The following is a 16,796-nucleotide window of genomic DNA, read 5'->3' as shown; positions in this document are numbered from 1 at the left end:
TGTAAAGACTTTTGGCTGCTTTTCTTTATATACTTTGTTCTCCAGCAGGTGGAGACAGTGTTCATTCAATGGTGGAAATGTGCAATATCATAAAGAGCAGCGTTTTAGATCTTTTAGAGATGTAATTTCATTTTATTGATATGTGCTTCCTCTTGACATGTTTATTTACTTACTTTAAACATAACTTCAACAGTACTTATGTGTTTGTCAAATCAAAGGAATAAGTTGTGTTGAGTAAATAAAGCAGAAAAGTTGTTAAAAAAATGGGTTTAAAAAATGGCTTTAAATTACTAGTGATGGGATATTCAGTATATTTACTCAGGTAAAAGTTGAATCACCACACTGTCATGAGTCGTTGTTAATGTTGTATTATGTTACGAAATCATTATTAGTGCTTGTGAACAGTACTTTGATATTGTAGTTGTTCATGGTTAAGCTCATTTTACTGCTTTATGTACAGTTGGGTGGTTTAATCTCCAGCAATTTCATAAATTGGTCATGGCCTCATTCTTTGAGATAAAATCATCATCATCATCATCATACTGTCAGAAGCGGCTAACTGGGAAATAAATGTAGTGGAGAAACAACAAATATTTGCCCAAGAAAAGAGTCAGAAAATGTGGAAATAGTCATATTAAGTATCTTGAAATTGTACTTAATTAAGTGCGCAAGTACTTTCCATTACAGTAGGGACATTTTCAGTATTATGTTACTTATATTGTCATTTTAACTTTAGGGCTAAATGGCAGTGTTGTCATGTTGAAATATTACTTTTGTAAAAGTGAATGTCACACACAAACGGTACTTTAGTAAAAGTCTTGAAGTATCTGATATTAAATGTACTTGAATCTGAAAAGTTATTTTCTGGCAATAAATGTACTCAAGTATCAAAAGTAGAAGTAAAAGTAAATTGTTCCCATATATACCTGTATGTTTTATTATTGGATTAGATATTCAGCATTTTTCTGAAGTGCTTTTTTTAAATCAGATTTCAGATCAAATAAAGTAATTTTAAACTCTGTCAGCAAAAAAGTAACAGACAATTCAAGCTCAAAATTGTAATGAAGTAAAGTACTTGAGAAAAAGTAGTCAGTTACTTTCCATCACAGCCAAAGAGATGAGTTCAATCAGACCAAGATGTTGTTATTTTACATAAGCCACTTCTAAACATGTTTAAAGAAAAAAAAAAATGTGTCCAGTTTAAGAGAAGTAAAGTGCTTCCTGTTTGGAATAGACGATCTTTGGTAGTGTTATGACACAGTCGGTGGGCGTGGCTCCATGCTTGTGCAACATACTACTGCTACGTCACTGCGGTGATCAAATGTCAGCTGAAGTTTCCTTAATTTGGAGGAAGGATCGTCTTCAGAGGAGCACAGCGCTGAGCACCGTTTGATTCTTAAAGGATAAAGCAGGTGAGTTCATGTTAGTACTGTACGAGTGAACACAGCAGGGACGGTTTACACGACATGTGCTCCAGTGTCATGTCCAGCTGGTTGAAGATGAGCCACTAAAGGGGTTTATTTGTTCCTTTATATGTTCCTGTGTACATAGATTTTTATGATATAGCTGTTGATGTGGATAAGATGTTTACCAAAATTGCCTCTGGAGAGTTGTTTTTGGCGTTGTGTTTGTCTCAGTTTTCAGCTTAATTGACTTGTTTTGATTGATCAGATTGTTGTCCTCTAACAGGTAAACAACTGAAATACAATGCCTGGCTAAAGAAAGTTGACTCATTTTGTACATGCATTTATAAATAATGTTTTTTGAGTCAAGGTCAGTTACCTAAAAGCCATCAATTCCCAGAGTGTTCACCAACTGTTAACAAAGACAAAATATATAATAGCATCATGTTTGACTTGGTGGATGGTCTGTAGCAATGACCCCGCCCCTGATGTATAACACATGGGATGTTTGAGGGTCAGTCTATCACAGTATCATCATCAAGATGGCTCTTCTTCCCCTCTGTCTCAGTATGTTGGACTGTACGTGTACAGTAGTAGTAGCAGCCAGACAGGTCCTTGAGAGGCCTTCCCCTTTTCCGCTTGTCAAGGACAGCTGACTCCAGAGTAGAGCGAATTAAAATAGTCCCATGGGCTTTTCACATAACATCGTCTCTGGTCTCACCGGTCATAGATTAGTCTGGTATCAGTCATGTTTCGCAAGACATTTTTCGTCTGTTACATGAAGGTGGACTGGGATGTGTTCAGGTAAGGATATGACTGTGTTTACCTAGAAAAAAGGGAGAAGGGTCGATAAAGACAGCATTTTTATGGGATCCGTTTTGGTCAAAAATATTCTTGGATTGTTGAGATGGCACCTTTTTACTGGATTATTTATTATTCAGTTAAGTTTTAGGAATTTTCTTTCATAACACTGCCTTTGCTATCTGTCTTTATTTCCTTGAAAGTTAACAGGAAAACTACCTTGACACATTGTTAATGTGCCCACCCTTTTGTTTTTCTCCTTCTTGTTTAGGTCAAGAGTGTCTCATATGGACGCAGTGATTCGTCGGTGCCCTTTCCTGACTGTCGTGCCCAGTGTCTGCCTGCAGCTGGCTGGGAAGTCATCGCTCGCGAGCTATGCCCAAAGGTGCCCTGTGATGATGGACCTGGCCTGCAGAGCTCCGGCCAGAGCTCTGTCCTCATCAGCTTCTGCGTCCAAAGGCAGGACCCCAAATGACGGTCGGTTGTAAGGCTGAGATTGTAATGCATCTTCTTCTTTGTTTTTTTACACCATTATAATTTGGATATGTACTCCTGCGTTTTGTAGATCAGAAGCATGTAGTCAGGTTGCCCCCAGGCCACGTCACACCACCTTCTGGCCAGGCTGTAGGCACCAAATGCCCTTTCCTGGCTGCGGAGATGGTGCAGAAAAACAACAGGGTAGTAAGAGAGGCCAGCATGGAGCTGCAAGAGGACGTCCAGGAGATGCACTCTGTCCGCACAGGTAAGCAGTTGCACAACCTCACCTGTAATTGGAAACCCTTGCAGTAAGACAGTTATGTAAATTGTGAAAGGTTATTGTTTGGGGCAAACACATTGAATGTTTTGCATTCATTCTTAATAGTGTGCATCTTTTTTTACCAGGCAAAGCAGACGTCGCGGATCTTATCGAGGCAGACGAGGCCAACAGAAGAACACCAAAAAGCCTTTTTAAACCTGCGTCTTCCAAAGTGTCTCACCTGCTGAAGGATCACCTTTCTGATGGTAAGAAGACAAATTCTTTTTGATAAATAACCATTCTCAAAAAATATGAGATTTTTTTTTATTAATTAATCCCTCCACCCATTTTTTTCCCTCATCAGCTGTCACCTTCCAGTATGACAGTTTTTTTGAAAAGAAGATTGAAAGCAAGAAGACTGATCACACATACAGGGTTTTTAAGACGGTGAACCGACGTGCCTGTACATTCCCCATGGCAGACGACTACTCAGCGTCCTTTCACGCAAAAAGAGACGTGTCTGTGTGGTGCAGCAACGACTACCTCGGCATGAGCCGCCACCCTAAAGTCACCCAGGCTATCGTGTGAGTAGGCTCTCTGATCAGCAGTCACCCATAAACCTGATTAGTGACGTAAAACAGACACAAAAAGAGATCGGTGATAATTTCAGATTCAGATTAATTTAAACTTTTTTATTATTTTTCATTTTAGGGATACTTTACGAAAACACGGTGCTGGTGCAGGAGGAACACGAAACATTTCAGGGACGAGCAAATTCCACGTTGAACTTGAATATGAGCTGGCTGACCTGCACGGCAAGGATGCTGCACTGCTGTTCACCTCCTGCTTCGTAGCCAACGACTCTACATTGTTTACTCTGGCAAAAATGCTCCCAGGTACATTAGATTACTCTAAACATTATGGCATGTGACCTACAGGTTCCTTGCTTTGTTTCAAAATTGCAATGTAGTCTTTCTTGATATAGACTTACATCAGAATTAACATTTATTTAATTTGTTTACCCCTCTAGGATGTGAAATCTACTCTGACGCTGGTAACCACGCCTCAATGATCCAGGGTATCAGAAACAGTGGCGTCAAGAAGTTTATCTTCCGTCACAATGACGTCAGCCACCTTCAAGAGCTGCTAGAGAAGTCAGACCCTTCCACTCCAAAGATTGTTGCCTTCGAAACAGTGCATTCAATGGATGGTAAGTGCACAGACAAGAAACTGTCAGTCTTATTTAAGAGGAAATCAATCAATTATTTATTCCTAAAGTACTGTGTGTGTTTTTCGAAAATTGTTAAAGGTGCACTGTGTAGTTTTGGGGAAAAAGTTTCAATCAGAAGAGAAAGATCTTCATTCTCTTTGTTTTCATAACTGAATAAACAAACTGACCTTTCATATTGTTTTACTTTGTTTATATTTGGCGGACCCTGCCACCTTTCTAGCCTCTAACACTGTTCTGGAGACCTTATTTTCTTTTGAGAAAAGCTTGTTTATTCAGTTATAGAGAAAATAAATATTTCTGAGTTTGTATTATTACCTCATTGATAATATAGATATTAAAATTCTGAGTTTGGATTTCTTCTCCAAAACTACATAGTGCCCGTTTAATCAGAAAACATTGAAAGTAGTATTTATTGCATTTAGTGTTATACAAACAGTATATACAAACACAAAATTTTATAACATTTTATGTTCCTTTATAGGATGCTTATTAACATCTTCATGTGTTATTAAGACTTGTTGAAGTGTTAATAATAGCATCATAAACACAAGACTTTAATACATATTTATAATAAACGTATTAACAATTATTAACATTATATAGATGCTTTAGAATGTTAATAAAAGCCTTATGAGTTTCTTGTAATTGTTGAAGCATTACTAACACATTTACTGACACATTGACACTGAGTTTAACTAACTTATCTATTATGTCATTGTTAAACATTTACAAAGCTGTTTTGTTGCTTTATTAAAGATTTAAATTTACTGTATTATGCACTTACTAAAGTTTACTATGCACTTATGTTAACTTAACACTTAAGTTTTGCATTTAAAGCGAGAACAATGATTATAAGAAATAAGGTTAATAAATCATTTATTATGCTTAATATTGAGCATTACCCAAATGTTTTAAATAATGAGTGTAATATTAACAAGAGTAATATAGCATTTAATATAAACAGATAAAAAAAAGTATGCATGCTACAGTAAATAATCAAAAATAGTCTCATTGTTCCTTCGTTCGTCTGAAGGTGAAACCCAGTCTCTCTGGAGCTAGTTCGCCTCTGTGTCAATAACACCAGCTTTGTCTCCGGGGCAACCAAGGCTACTAGATTTGATGTACTCAGCCACAGACTCTTACAGGCAGACAGACATTTTCCTGTCGGAGTGTATTACATGTGACTTAATGATCACACCACGTGACTTAGGATAATTTAGGTAAACATAGTTTCTTGTTTAGATTCAAATTCCCAATAAAATACCTTCACATATGACATATGAGTGAAGAGCAACCTTATTTAGACACCTAGTAAGTCTTGTTCTGGTCCAGCACTACTTTCACTTGTAATGATTATGTCTATTCTCCTCTATCGAGTGTCAATAAATGCTTTAATGTAAGTCATCCCAGTCTCCTGAACCTTCTCCAGTAACCAGTTGAGCAGTTCTCAAGAATTTCCTCTCACTAATGACCGCTGTGCTCTCTACAGGGGCTGTGTGCCCATTGGAAGAGATGTGTGATATTGCCCACAAGTTTGGTGCCATTACCTTTGTGGATGAAGTTCACGCCGTGGGCTTGTATGGGCCCAGAGGAGGAGGCATTGGAGACAGAGACAGAGTCATGCACAAGATGGACATCATCTCTGGTACCCTTGGTAAGCATAACTCTCACTAATGAGGGGAAACCTCTCATAACACCCTCACCAGTTACATATGTGCCTCTCTGACTTGTTGTGGGTTTTGTTTCCAGGCAAGGCATTTGGCTGCGTGGGCGGCTACATCGCCAGCACCAGCGCCCTGGTGGACACAGTGCGCTCCTACGCTGCAGGCTTCATCTTCACCACTTCGCTGCCCCCCATGCTGCTGGCAGGGGCAAAGGAGTCCATCAAGGTCCTGAAAAGTGAGGAAGGCCGGGTGCTCCGGAGGAAACATCAGAGGAGCGTCAAGCTGCTCCGACAGATGCTGATGGACTCGGGCCTGCCTGTGGTCCACTGCCCAAGCCACATTATCCCTGTGCGGGTAAGAAAATTAATAATTTATCCATTTAACTGGTGCTGATACAGGGATTCCTTTGCAGGACGGTCTCTCAGTCTCCAACCACAAGGCTTCCATGCCACTGTAACTAGCTGTTCATTTGGTTTTTGCTGTAGCGACCGAAAGATATACTTTTTACCGCTAAAGCTGAATAAATCTCAGTGTTACAGAATGCTTTAAAATGTTAATCGGACATATGACGAATCTGTTTTGCAGGTGGCAGATGCAGAGAAGAACAGTGAGATCTGTGACATCATGATGTCTCGTTACAACATCTACGTCCAGGCAATCAACTACCCCACGGTGGCTAAAGGAGAGGAGTTGCTGCGTATCGCCCCCACACCGCACCACACCCCCCAGATGATGTTCTACTTTGTTGGTATGTCCAGTATGAGTGTTGCCGAGTCAAAAATATCTGAAAATTGACTTTTAAGGAACCTTTTTTTCTGACAAATATTTCAAACAGTATTTCCCGTTGGGTTGAGCAGTCCTGAGTATATAAAGTATATTGTTGCTACATTGGATAGAGACAAGTAATTCATTGCAAACTACAGCACTGTTTGGATTCTTTTGACACTGTTTACTTAACACTTTTAGATGTATCTAATATCCATAATTAATGGCAAAGATGGTCGTATCTTCAGCTGTTCGCTCTCTCCACAGACCGGCTGGTGAAGACGTGGAAGGAGGCGGGTTTGGAGCTGAAGCAGCACTCCTCAGCAGAGTGTGACTTCTGCCAGCAGCCTCTTCACTTCGAGCTGATGAGTGAGAGGGAGAAGTCCTACTTCACAGGCCTCAGCCACATATCAGCAGTAGCCTGATATCACATCAAGCACTAAATCCTCCTAGTTCAAAATGCTATTTATTGTATTTAAATTTAACATATTAGACAGATTATAATGTTGTGTGTCACCAATGAATGTGTGGGCAAAGTGTTGAAATAAATGAAGTGGTGAACCAACACTTGTGAGAAAAAATGTATCATTATTTGCTTCATAAGGTTGAATACAGACAAGTGTGATACAGCCACTTATCACATGAGGCTGTATTCAAGTGTCAATCAGTGTATCAGTCAGCAGTGAGCTGTCACATGCATATTTTACATCAGCAAGTTGGGTATGACAACAACTAAACAACTAAGAAAATCTATAAGATCATTGTTATTAGTAATTAAACCCTTTTTAAAGCTGATATCTTCGCCATAGCTGCTCAGCTATAAGCGTTAGCGTGTAACCCGTCTGAATATGTGCATTAGCTTAACCATGTTTTCAGGATGTAAATCAAATCAATTTGGGATATTGTGGCTTTTGGAGACTTGAATTACACTCGACGAGCCGTATGGAGGCATTTTATGTTTATTCATTCACTTCAGTTGTTTAGGAGAACGCTGTTTTGCTGTGAAGCTCCACAAATGTTTTGTGGACTTGTGAAACTTCACCTGACTTTCCATCAGCATGGAGGTGAGTAGATAATGACTGAATTTTCATTTTTGGGGTAAACTTATCCTTTAAATTAACATGTTCTAACTCCTATTAAATGCTAATATGCTGGGTAAAAGCACCAAAGGCAATAGTATTGTATTATTGTTTATTATGCTGCCTTGCTGGAAAAAAAAGTCCTCTCTTCTCCTTTTCCCCCCGTAATATGAAGACTATGTTATGTGCAAAATGTGTTACGTAATGATCTATTTTGAATAATCTATTTGACTTTTTTATGCTAAAATATTTATGAAGTAAATAAATGGGCACATGGGATGGAATATCACCCAGCCACTCCAAGCCAGTGAACACACAGCATCTTTAATCATTAAGATGTTTCTTGGCTCTCTATTTTTATCTTTTAAGATTTAATGATACCCAGGATATTTATGTAAATACACTGTTTATGTAATGTATTTCAAAAAAAATATCTCATAGCAGCTAGAGCATGTGAGAGAACAGGACATTGCTTCTCCTAAAAAGTAGGTAAGTCCCTCAAAAGTCTGTTATGAGGAGATGGAGAAGCATTGGCACAGGCTACAGGTAATTTAGACAAAAATGAGTAGTCTTGATTGTAATAACTTGTTTTAATCATATCAACATCAAAGGTATATTACATATATTCTATTATTTTATTCTTCCATTGGAAAACATAGTGTTTTGGCAAAAAGGCAGAGATGTATCATGTAGTGGTGTTCATGTTTAATCAGCTTAAGGGCAGATTTGTGGTCGTCTGGTCATTCATTCATGAAACGCTCCTCGTGGCATTCTTGTTTTCACCACACGGAGGCATACTGAGTCTCCTGTTTGCAGCTGCGAGGCTGTGACGTCAGACACCTCCTCCCTCCTTTGCAGATGACTCATAGCTGGTGCAGCAGCTTTCATGATGTGCCACTAGATGGTATCAATGGAGAACAGGATATTGTGTTTCCCATCTAGATAACATGGGGGATCATATCGGTTGTAATAAAATGCTGCAAATACACTTCAGCGCCCCTCACAGCATGTGTCAGAGTGAGATTATAGAGCATTTTAAACGGATTGTCAGATTTGTCTGCCATTACTGTAGCAGCCTGGTTACTTTATGTCATTTTATTAACATTGTTATTGGCTTTATACATTTTCTATCCTGTCGCCTGTGATCATCATGTGTAGATAAGATTAGCTCAATAAAAAAGCCTTTTACTCCCACATGCAGAGAAACATCAATGGAGAAGAAGCCCTCCTCCCATCTGTCTCATCCCTGAATGCATCCCACTGTACATCTCCACGTGACAGGAGTGGGTTTGTGTGCCCATCGGGTGTGCGTGAAAGCCCTCAAAGCAGCACTTGACATGCAAAACCGGGGATACTGTAAAACACTGAGATCAAAGTTAAACCGAGGTTTCCTCTCTTTCCTCTGAGAGAATTACCATGAGCTCACGTTTGGAGCATGTTATGTAACCGAAGTGTTGGTGGAAGTGGAGCAGTCAGGTGACCACCACTATCAGCCTGCTCTGAAAAGCCTGATTCTCTGTGTTTAAATTCACTAATCTTGTTAGTTTTCGTGTCGATTTAGTTGATTTGGATATCAAATTTTGAGACATAATTGTTTGTCATTCTTGGATTTGTTCAATAAATGAGGTCATCCTTCACCCTAAGCCAACTCTGGGCTCATATAGTGAATCCAGTGTAGAAAGTCCCAGAAAGTACTTGCAGGAAATACTCTGATGTGTTTTGTTTGATCTCATTGTCACACAATATTTCCCTCATCCATCACTGTCTTTTATGGGTGCAGGGTGCTCAGTTCTTTATTTCTTTATTTCTTTATTTCTGATAGTCCGGGGCTGGCCCTACACACCTCCTCACTTCCTGGCGGAGAGTTCAACTGGAACAGCAATCATGTGGGTATGAGGGCCGAAGGCAGTGTGTGTGTGTGTGTGTGTGTGTGTGTGCGTGCGTGTGTGTGCGTTTGGCGTGTGTGTTTTTAAACTCTTGACATCATGTGGTGGCTGCCTGTTGGAGGCAGGTGCTGAAATGATTTCTGGTGTGGTGTAGTGTGGCGATGATATGGTGCCTGTTTGTTGTGTGTCGGACGATCAGTGTATGGTTGAGAGCATTTGTGTGTGTGTGTGCAGGTTTAGCTCTATTCCTCATTCTGTGTTAATCCTGATGCTCTGCACATCTGCGTCTCCCCCCACTCACGTGCGCAGACAGATGAGCTACACAGCTGAATTCCCACTGCACGCATCCCTCCCTCCCTCCCATCTCCTATTCCTACACATTCACACTTGCATTATTAGACACATCAGTGGTGAACTACGGGGATGCTGCAGTTGCATTCTAAGAAAGGATACCTATGCACAGTAGCATGTTTCCCTCTTGTGGTCAGCGTGTTATCTCGGGAGGGAAAGAAAAGCTCTCTCGATACACTTCACCTCCCAAATAAAATGAAATTGAGGAAGAGAGCAGTTTCAAGGGAGTGTCCGATCTAATAATGAATATTATCACGATGAGAGATAACATACTACCGTGGTAAAATGTTCTGCTGCTCTTCCGCAGAAAAATGCCCCACTAATTCAAAATAATCTGCAGATCAAGTGAAGGTCAGTGGAGTTTGCTGCTCCAGAAAACTAATGGATTCAGCCCATTTGTTAGTGCTTGTGTTCTGAATGGAGGATGTGATTTCACTGTAGATAACCCATTACACTTGTATCTTGTGTAATAAGCCCCTAGCTGTTGTAATATAACTTGTATTGCAGGGTTGCACGTGCACCCAAAAATCTGAACCATATATTTTCACTTAGAGGGTTACTTTTGAAACAAGTGAGATTATCGCAAGTTCTTGTTGCGTGTGATTTAAATGAAGAAGAACATGTATTTCCACAATCATTTGCATAATGTATAAAGAAAGTAAGTTAAAATGTGTCATCGGGTGCACCTGGTGCACCAGCGCAGCCAGTGTGAAAAAGTAGTCTGGAGTCCTGTACTGTTGTATATGAAATTACTTATAATAGCTATATAATTATAGTATCTGGAGCCAATTACTATACAGTGTATCACATAATTTCTGTTTTGTGAGAGCACTTTAGAAAAATGCTACATGGGAGAAGGAAAATGTGGCTGTGATCAAGAAACAACAATGCATCAATAAAGCATATTATGTGCAATAATGCAATCCTAACTAATGTGTCACACTAGTCAAGAAGTCCCAACCTTTAAAACTAAGTACAATGCAACTTGCAGCTATGCATTATGCAAGATTGTTGTCATACTTACCCGGACACACCTTGAGCACCTTGTCTAATAGTGATAATTAATAAGTAATACATTTTTTAAAAAAGTAATAAAAGTCACCCAATGGCATCACAAAGTCTGTCTGAAGTCTGATTTATCCCTTAAGACAAAATGTGGCACTGATCACAATAACAATCTCCTTCAAAGTCAGAATAAACTTGCTATAATACCACAAAGACTTGTTAAGAAATATGATTGATAAAACTGAGACCTCCTGGCAGCAAACTTTGTGATTCCTCTGCTATGACTTTAAATCATAAGAAATAAACTCCTCCCTCTTGAGTTGCACTACTGTCAACTCAAAAAAAAAAAAAAAAGAAAAGAAAAGAAAAAAAGAAAAAAGAAAACCCTCCCATGCATCGGAATGGTAAAGCGAGAATGTGCATGGAGGACCCTGGCACGATGTGGATGGAGTAGCTGAAGTTGGAGAGGAGATCACTGGCTTCGTTTTGAAACTTGCGTGTCGTAAATTAAAGTGTGAGCAGCTCTCCATTCGCTGCGGGGCAGGTCAGGACTCACTGACTCACTGATGGAAACAGAGAAGAGGAAAAAGGGGAAATCTCTTCGCTCGAGCAGAAGCGCCATGCACTGGCGGGGCATCATCTAACGCTCCTTTCTCGGCTGAAATGTAGTTTACCGTCGCTCGGCGGACCATGTAGTAAGTGTTTGTGCTTGCGTGTAGTATGATATTGAGTCCGATATGTCTAATGTGACGCCGAGTAAAAGCGTGGAATGGCTGCAACTCGAGTTAGAGTCCGGGGGCACTTCTCTGCTCCTGCTGGACTGCCGTCCACACGAGCTGTATGAATCATCCCACATAGAGACCGCCATAAACCTGGCCATACCGGGGCTCATGCTCCGGAGGTTCAAAAAGGGCAACATACCTATCCGGACTATCATCCCCAACCACGAGGATAAAGAGAAGTTCATAAGACGGTGCAAGACGGACACGGTCGTCCTGTACGATGAGTGCACGATGGGCTGGCAGGACTGTGGAGCTCCAGCGTCGGTTTTGGGTCTACTTCTTCAAAAACTATGGGAAGACGGCTGTAAGGCGTTTTACCTGGAAGGTAAGCTGTTATCTGAAGATTAAGATTAAGACATGACCGTAAAACATAGATAGTGTTGGTTGGTTGTAACATGTCTGTTACGTCAAACTGACGTCGCTTTAACGTTACAAGACGTTCTCTGAAGTGTTCTTATTAGCAAATAAGCTAGTTTTAGCGCAGCGGCGCTACACCTAGCATCGTGATAAACTGTATTAAAGGCTAGACATTCTTCAAGGAAGATGGTTTAAACTTTCCAAAACCGACTTTTGAATTTTAAGAAACAAGGCTGTAGTGTTCATCTCGGGGTTGTTGTTGTCTTCGGCGCTAAGGTTCATCCTGTGTTGTGGGTTTTGCGGTCTGTAAGCTGCTCAAAAGTTTGTGTGTTGTGTGTCACTGAGATTCTCAATTAAAATTCCAAAATGGCTGCGCCATGTTTTGCTCCAGCAGGAACAGGCATGCATTTCATGAATGGCCTTTTTTTTTGGGGAGGGGGGGTGACTTGAGTTACTTCTTTACAGGTCTGCTCCAAAAACCAAGTCATTCTGACATTGAAAATATGATGAAAGTGTCCCTTTTATTAATATATATATATATGATTCAACTTTATTGATTTGACTTTTTTTGGCTCTTGTCCAGGTGGATTTGTAAAGTTTCACACAGAGTACCCAGAACACTGTGAGACCCCCATTGACAGCTCCTGTCCCAGCTCCTCTCCTCCGCTGCCCGTTCTGGGTTTTGGAAATCTCCGCATCAGCTCCGATTGTTCCGATGGGGAATCTGATCGGGAGCCGAGCAGTGCCACAGAGTCTGAGGAGAGCCCGATCCCCAACAACCAGCCTGCATTCCCTGTCCAGATCATACCCTACCTTTTCCTGGGCTGCGCCAAAGACTCCACTAACCTAGACGTGCTGAGCCAGTACAACATCAAGTACATCCTGAACGTCACACCCAATCTCCCCAACATGTTTGAGCACGATGGCCACTTCAGGTACAAACAGATTCCCATTTCGGACCACTGGAGTCAGAACCTGTCCCAATTCTTCCCAGAGGCCATTTCATTTATAGGTGAGTAGGTTTTGTTAAACACATGGTCACACTCACACTTAACAGAGGATAAACGTGTTGATAGTGTGTACGTATTTAGTTGTTTGTTTTGCCATGAGGAGTATAGTTAGTATAGTAACCCCATGTTTGAGTACACATTTGACACGTGCGAGTATACAGGACTTAAACCAGAGTATTGATTAAGCGTTGTTTGCTGATTATGTATAATAATAAATACTTTTGAATAATTTATTGACAATGATTATTTGTTATGCTGGTGTGTGGAGGTGTTTGTGGGTTTTTATAGTGGTTTGCGACATGATGAATGTTCCCAACCTAACCGCTTGTGTAGGCTGTTATCGGTGTGTCTACTACAAGATCACAGAATTTGTTTAATGCAAAGTAGCAGCACATTGATGTTGAAAATAAACATATATTTTCCTGTTGGCGCCACAGAATGATTCAATTTTACTTTTGATTCGTCTCATCTCACCATGACTGCACCTGAAACCACAGCGTCTGACTTGTTTGTTTGGTGGTTGCAAGGCTGTGTGTCATGAACTAGTTTCCAATGGGTTTAGAGGTAGAATGAGGAAGGAAATGTTGTTTCCACCCTCTGGGGTTGTGTTTGATGGCTGGGTCATAGGTTGTGCTCAGTGTTGTTTAGTTCCCAGTTGTTCGCTAATGTCTGTAGTTAACGGGTTGTTAGGGTTGTTTGGTTTTAGGCTCAAGAGTTGATAATCTCATTAAGCAGCAGAAGCTTCTTTTACTATTATCATGCCATCTACATCCAGCGTTACTTCTGTCAAGAGCCAGAACAATGCTGACAACTACAAAAAGACCTTAAACACAGCAGTACAGGAAACAAATTATCAATGAAGATATGATGATAATGATTGAATATTCTTAAAACAGCTAAAGTATGTTTGCTAGGGATAGGCCGATTATCGGATCTGTAATTGAGAATTTTTGCGATCATTGGAATCTTTTTTTTTACTTTTAACAAAAGTTATCAAAGCAGCCGTCTTTTCCTCCAAACAAGTAATGGAGTGGAAGTATAAAGTAGAAGAAAATGTAAATACTCAAGTAAAGTACAAGTACCTCAAAATTGTACTTGGATGCAGTATTTGATTATAATTTTACATCACATCACAGGTTATTCAAACATTTTGACCATAAGATTTAGATTTTTACTGCAAATGCAAATGGTTTCAAATCAGTCCTTTATTACATATAACAGCTATCAGCCTTGAAAATTTCCAGTGGTTTCACACTTACAATGCTGAAACGCAGTCTTGAAGTGGCTTGGCTTCTTGTCTGTAACTCCACCACCATCCAAACCACCTCCTGATATGAAAGTCAGTTGGTAAACCAGTATAGTGAACGTGGTATGACGTGTTGTACAAATGTCAATATGGTACGTATATGTATACTGTATACTGTGGTTTGCGGAAACTGCCAACATTGTATCCTGGCAACTGGGCTGAATAAAACATATTATTTTGAATAATCTGAAAACTGCAAAGGAATGTTTCCTGTACTTGAATATTCCTCTGATAATTCTTGCTGACTGTACTTTTCCCTTCCTCTCACAGAGGAGGCACGGTCGAAGCAGTGCGGCATCCTGGTCCACTGCCTGGCCGGCATCAGTCGCTCAGTCACCGTCACTGTGGCCTACCTGATGCAGAAACTCCATCTCTCCCTCAACGACGCGTATGACTTTGTCAAGAGGAAGAAGTCCAACATTTCCCCAAATTTCAACTTCATGGGTCAGCTCCTGGACTTTGAGAGGACGCTGCAGCGCAGTCCCTGTGATAACCGTTCCACCAGCAAGGAGCAGCTCTTCTTCACAACACCGACCAATCACAACGTCTTCCAGCTGGACACGCTGGAGTCAACATGAAGATTGACTGGACAGCCCTTTTATTGACTCCTGTGGCGTCTTCTGAGGTTTTCTGAGCTTGTCAGATGCCTAACTAGCTGACACAAGCAGTAAGTCAGTTACAATATTTCTGCACCAAAAGGAACTACATTGATCTTTTAAAGGAACTGAACCCGTGTGTAGACTCCATTAAATTCAGTCTTGATGCCTTAATACCTAACATGAGGATGAATTTAGCTATCCACCGTACATGGCGTTAATCAATAGTCATGCACAGCCATAACAGCAGGACATTTCATAACTTTTCTATTAAATCTACGATTGTTGTTCGACTGTTATTTGTTATTCACCAGCTGTAAAGTGGATGTTTATGCATTGCTTTGTATCAGTTATGATTATTGCCTTGATGGTCTAAAAGGAGTCTTTGGCCAATCAGAATGTTTTCTGGGGACCAATCTGAGATGTTTTGATGGTACTCTAGCTGAGGGAAATAAGCTACTAAAGTGATCCGGCCTTGAATTATTGTCCAGTCTTTCTTCTGATGACTGTTGGCAGCTCTCTCGCAGCAGAATGGAGTGACAACATAAAGCTTTTTTTCTCATGCTTTAACTGCTAATACATTCACTAACGTCTGGTCAACACCATTATGGTAGGTAGTTTTCTTTCAGATCAAGTGGCCCCTTACGTGAGCTAAAACATTATTCTTCAGAAACACTCCTGTACATTCTTTTGCTTATAGCTGCGTTATTTTGCATGTGTTTATGTTTCTATGGTTGAAGCCTTGACCATACCTTAAAATGAAATTGAACTATATGTCAGTTGTCAGGTCAAGGTATAGCTTATAGGACTGGCTTTTGCCACAGTTGATGGAAACGTATGTATAAGTAATCCAGTGTATAAAGGAATGGATGTGTTCACCATATTTTTTACTCCGACAGTCTTCAGTCTGCAGCTACTCCTTCTGTGGCACAATAATGTTAAGGGAAACATGATGTATAATTAGCTGTTCTCTATTGCCAGTCTCGTCTCAGAACAAATGAGTGAGTTCGATGTATGAGAGGGAATGAAAGGAAATGAGTTTGACAAATGTGTTCTTACCTCACAGAGAGACATTTTCAGGGATTTTTATACAAGGCATCTGTATCTCGTCACGGCCTCTTAAAGTGCATCCAAGGGCTGTTTTGTTTGGTATGTTTGTAAAGATGTACATAAAATGTGGTTGTTTTAGGGGACATTTTCTCAAAATCATGAAGGATGCGAATGTCACCCTATTTTGACCCTTATGTATAGTATATGTAAAGCTAAATGTCCAAGACATTCTGTACAAGTTTATACAACAAATATATTGTATATTTTTACTTGAATATCTTTTGTTTGTCTTTGTTCTGACTCGTGTTTTTTTTTCTCTCCTGAAAGTCGATAGCACACTTTCATAAAACAAAACAAAAGTGGTTTTTGTGGTTGAGTCAGGACCTAAGCTTGTTCTGAGAAGTCAAAGTGTCCAGCCCCAAGGCTCTAGGTGTGGTCAAATGTCCGCTTTCTATCCACGCTTGATGCCTGGCTTCCTGTCTCCCACAGGCTTTCTGACACAAAGACAAGTGACAGGGCCAGATCTGTCAATACCACAGTGCAGACACACCCACTACCAGTCAGTCAAACAGTGCTTAGAGGAAGTGGAAGATGACACAGCATGTCCTCTACCACAGATATAAGACTTCCGACAGCTCTCCTTTGCAACTTTGGGAGAGATCAAATTAGCATCTGTTGCACAAGAGTGTTGCACAATACATGTGTGCCAGACTATTGTTAAACATGTTCTTTGTTGTTTATTATGATTTTATAACATTTATTGGCAAGAGTGCA

At 40.3% G+C, this 16,796-nt stretch overlaps 2 protein-coding genes across 2 annotated transcripts; both read left to right on the top strand.

Annotated features, from left to right (window-relative positions):
* The first annotated feature begins 1,318 nt into the window (after positions 1–1,318).
* LOC140999816 (5-aminolevulinate synthase, non-specific, mitochondrial-like) lies at positions 1,319–7,153 on the top strand. Its single transcript, XM_073470358.1, has 11 exons — positions 1,319–1,412; positions 2,476–2,681; positions 2,770–2,946; positions 3,087–3,206; positions 3,305–3,524; positions 3,652–3,836; positions 3,971–4,150; positions 5,661–5,825; positions 5,921–6,189; positions 6,421–6,583; positions 6,868–7,153. The coding sequence occupies exons 2-11, from the start codon at positions 2,492–2,494 to the stop codon at positions 7,023–7,025; spliced, it is 1,827 nt and encodes a 608-aa protein (XP_073326459.1). The 5' UTR covers positions 1,319–1,412; positions 2,476–2,491; the 3' UTR covers positions 7,026–7,153.
* A 4,156-nt stretch (positions 7,154–11,309) lies between these two features.
* LOC141000445 (dual specificity protein phosphatase 7-like) lies at positions 11,310–16,297 on the top strand. Its single transcript, XM_073471191.1, has 3 exons — positions 11,310–12,028; positions 12,644–13,072; positions 14,647–16,297. The coding sequence occupies exons 1-3, from the start codon at positions 11,659–11,661 to the stop codon at positions 14,952–14,954; spliced, it is 1,107 nt and encodes a 368-aa protein (XP_073327292.1). The 5' UTR covers positions 11,310–11,658; the 3' UTR covers positions 14,955–16,297.
* Positions 16,298–16,796: the final 499 nt, after the last annotated feature.

This window comes from Pagrus major, chromosome 7, assembly GCF_040436345.1.
Source record: "Pagrus major chromosome 7, Pma_NU_1.0".
NCBI classification, from domain to species: Eukaryota; Metazoa; Chordata; class Actinopteri; order Spariformes; family Sparidae; genus Pagrus; species Pagrus major.
The sequence above is the reverse complement of the archived record's forward strand: the minus strand, read 5'-3'. Positions and strand labels throughout refer to the sequence as shown.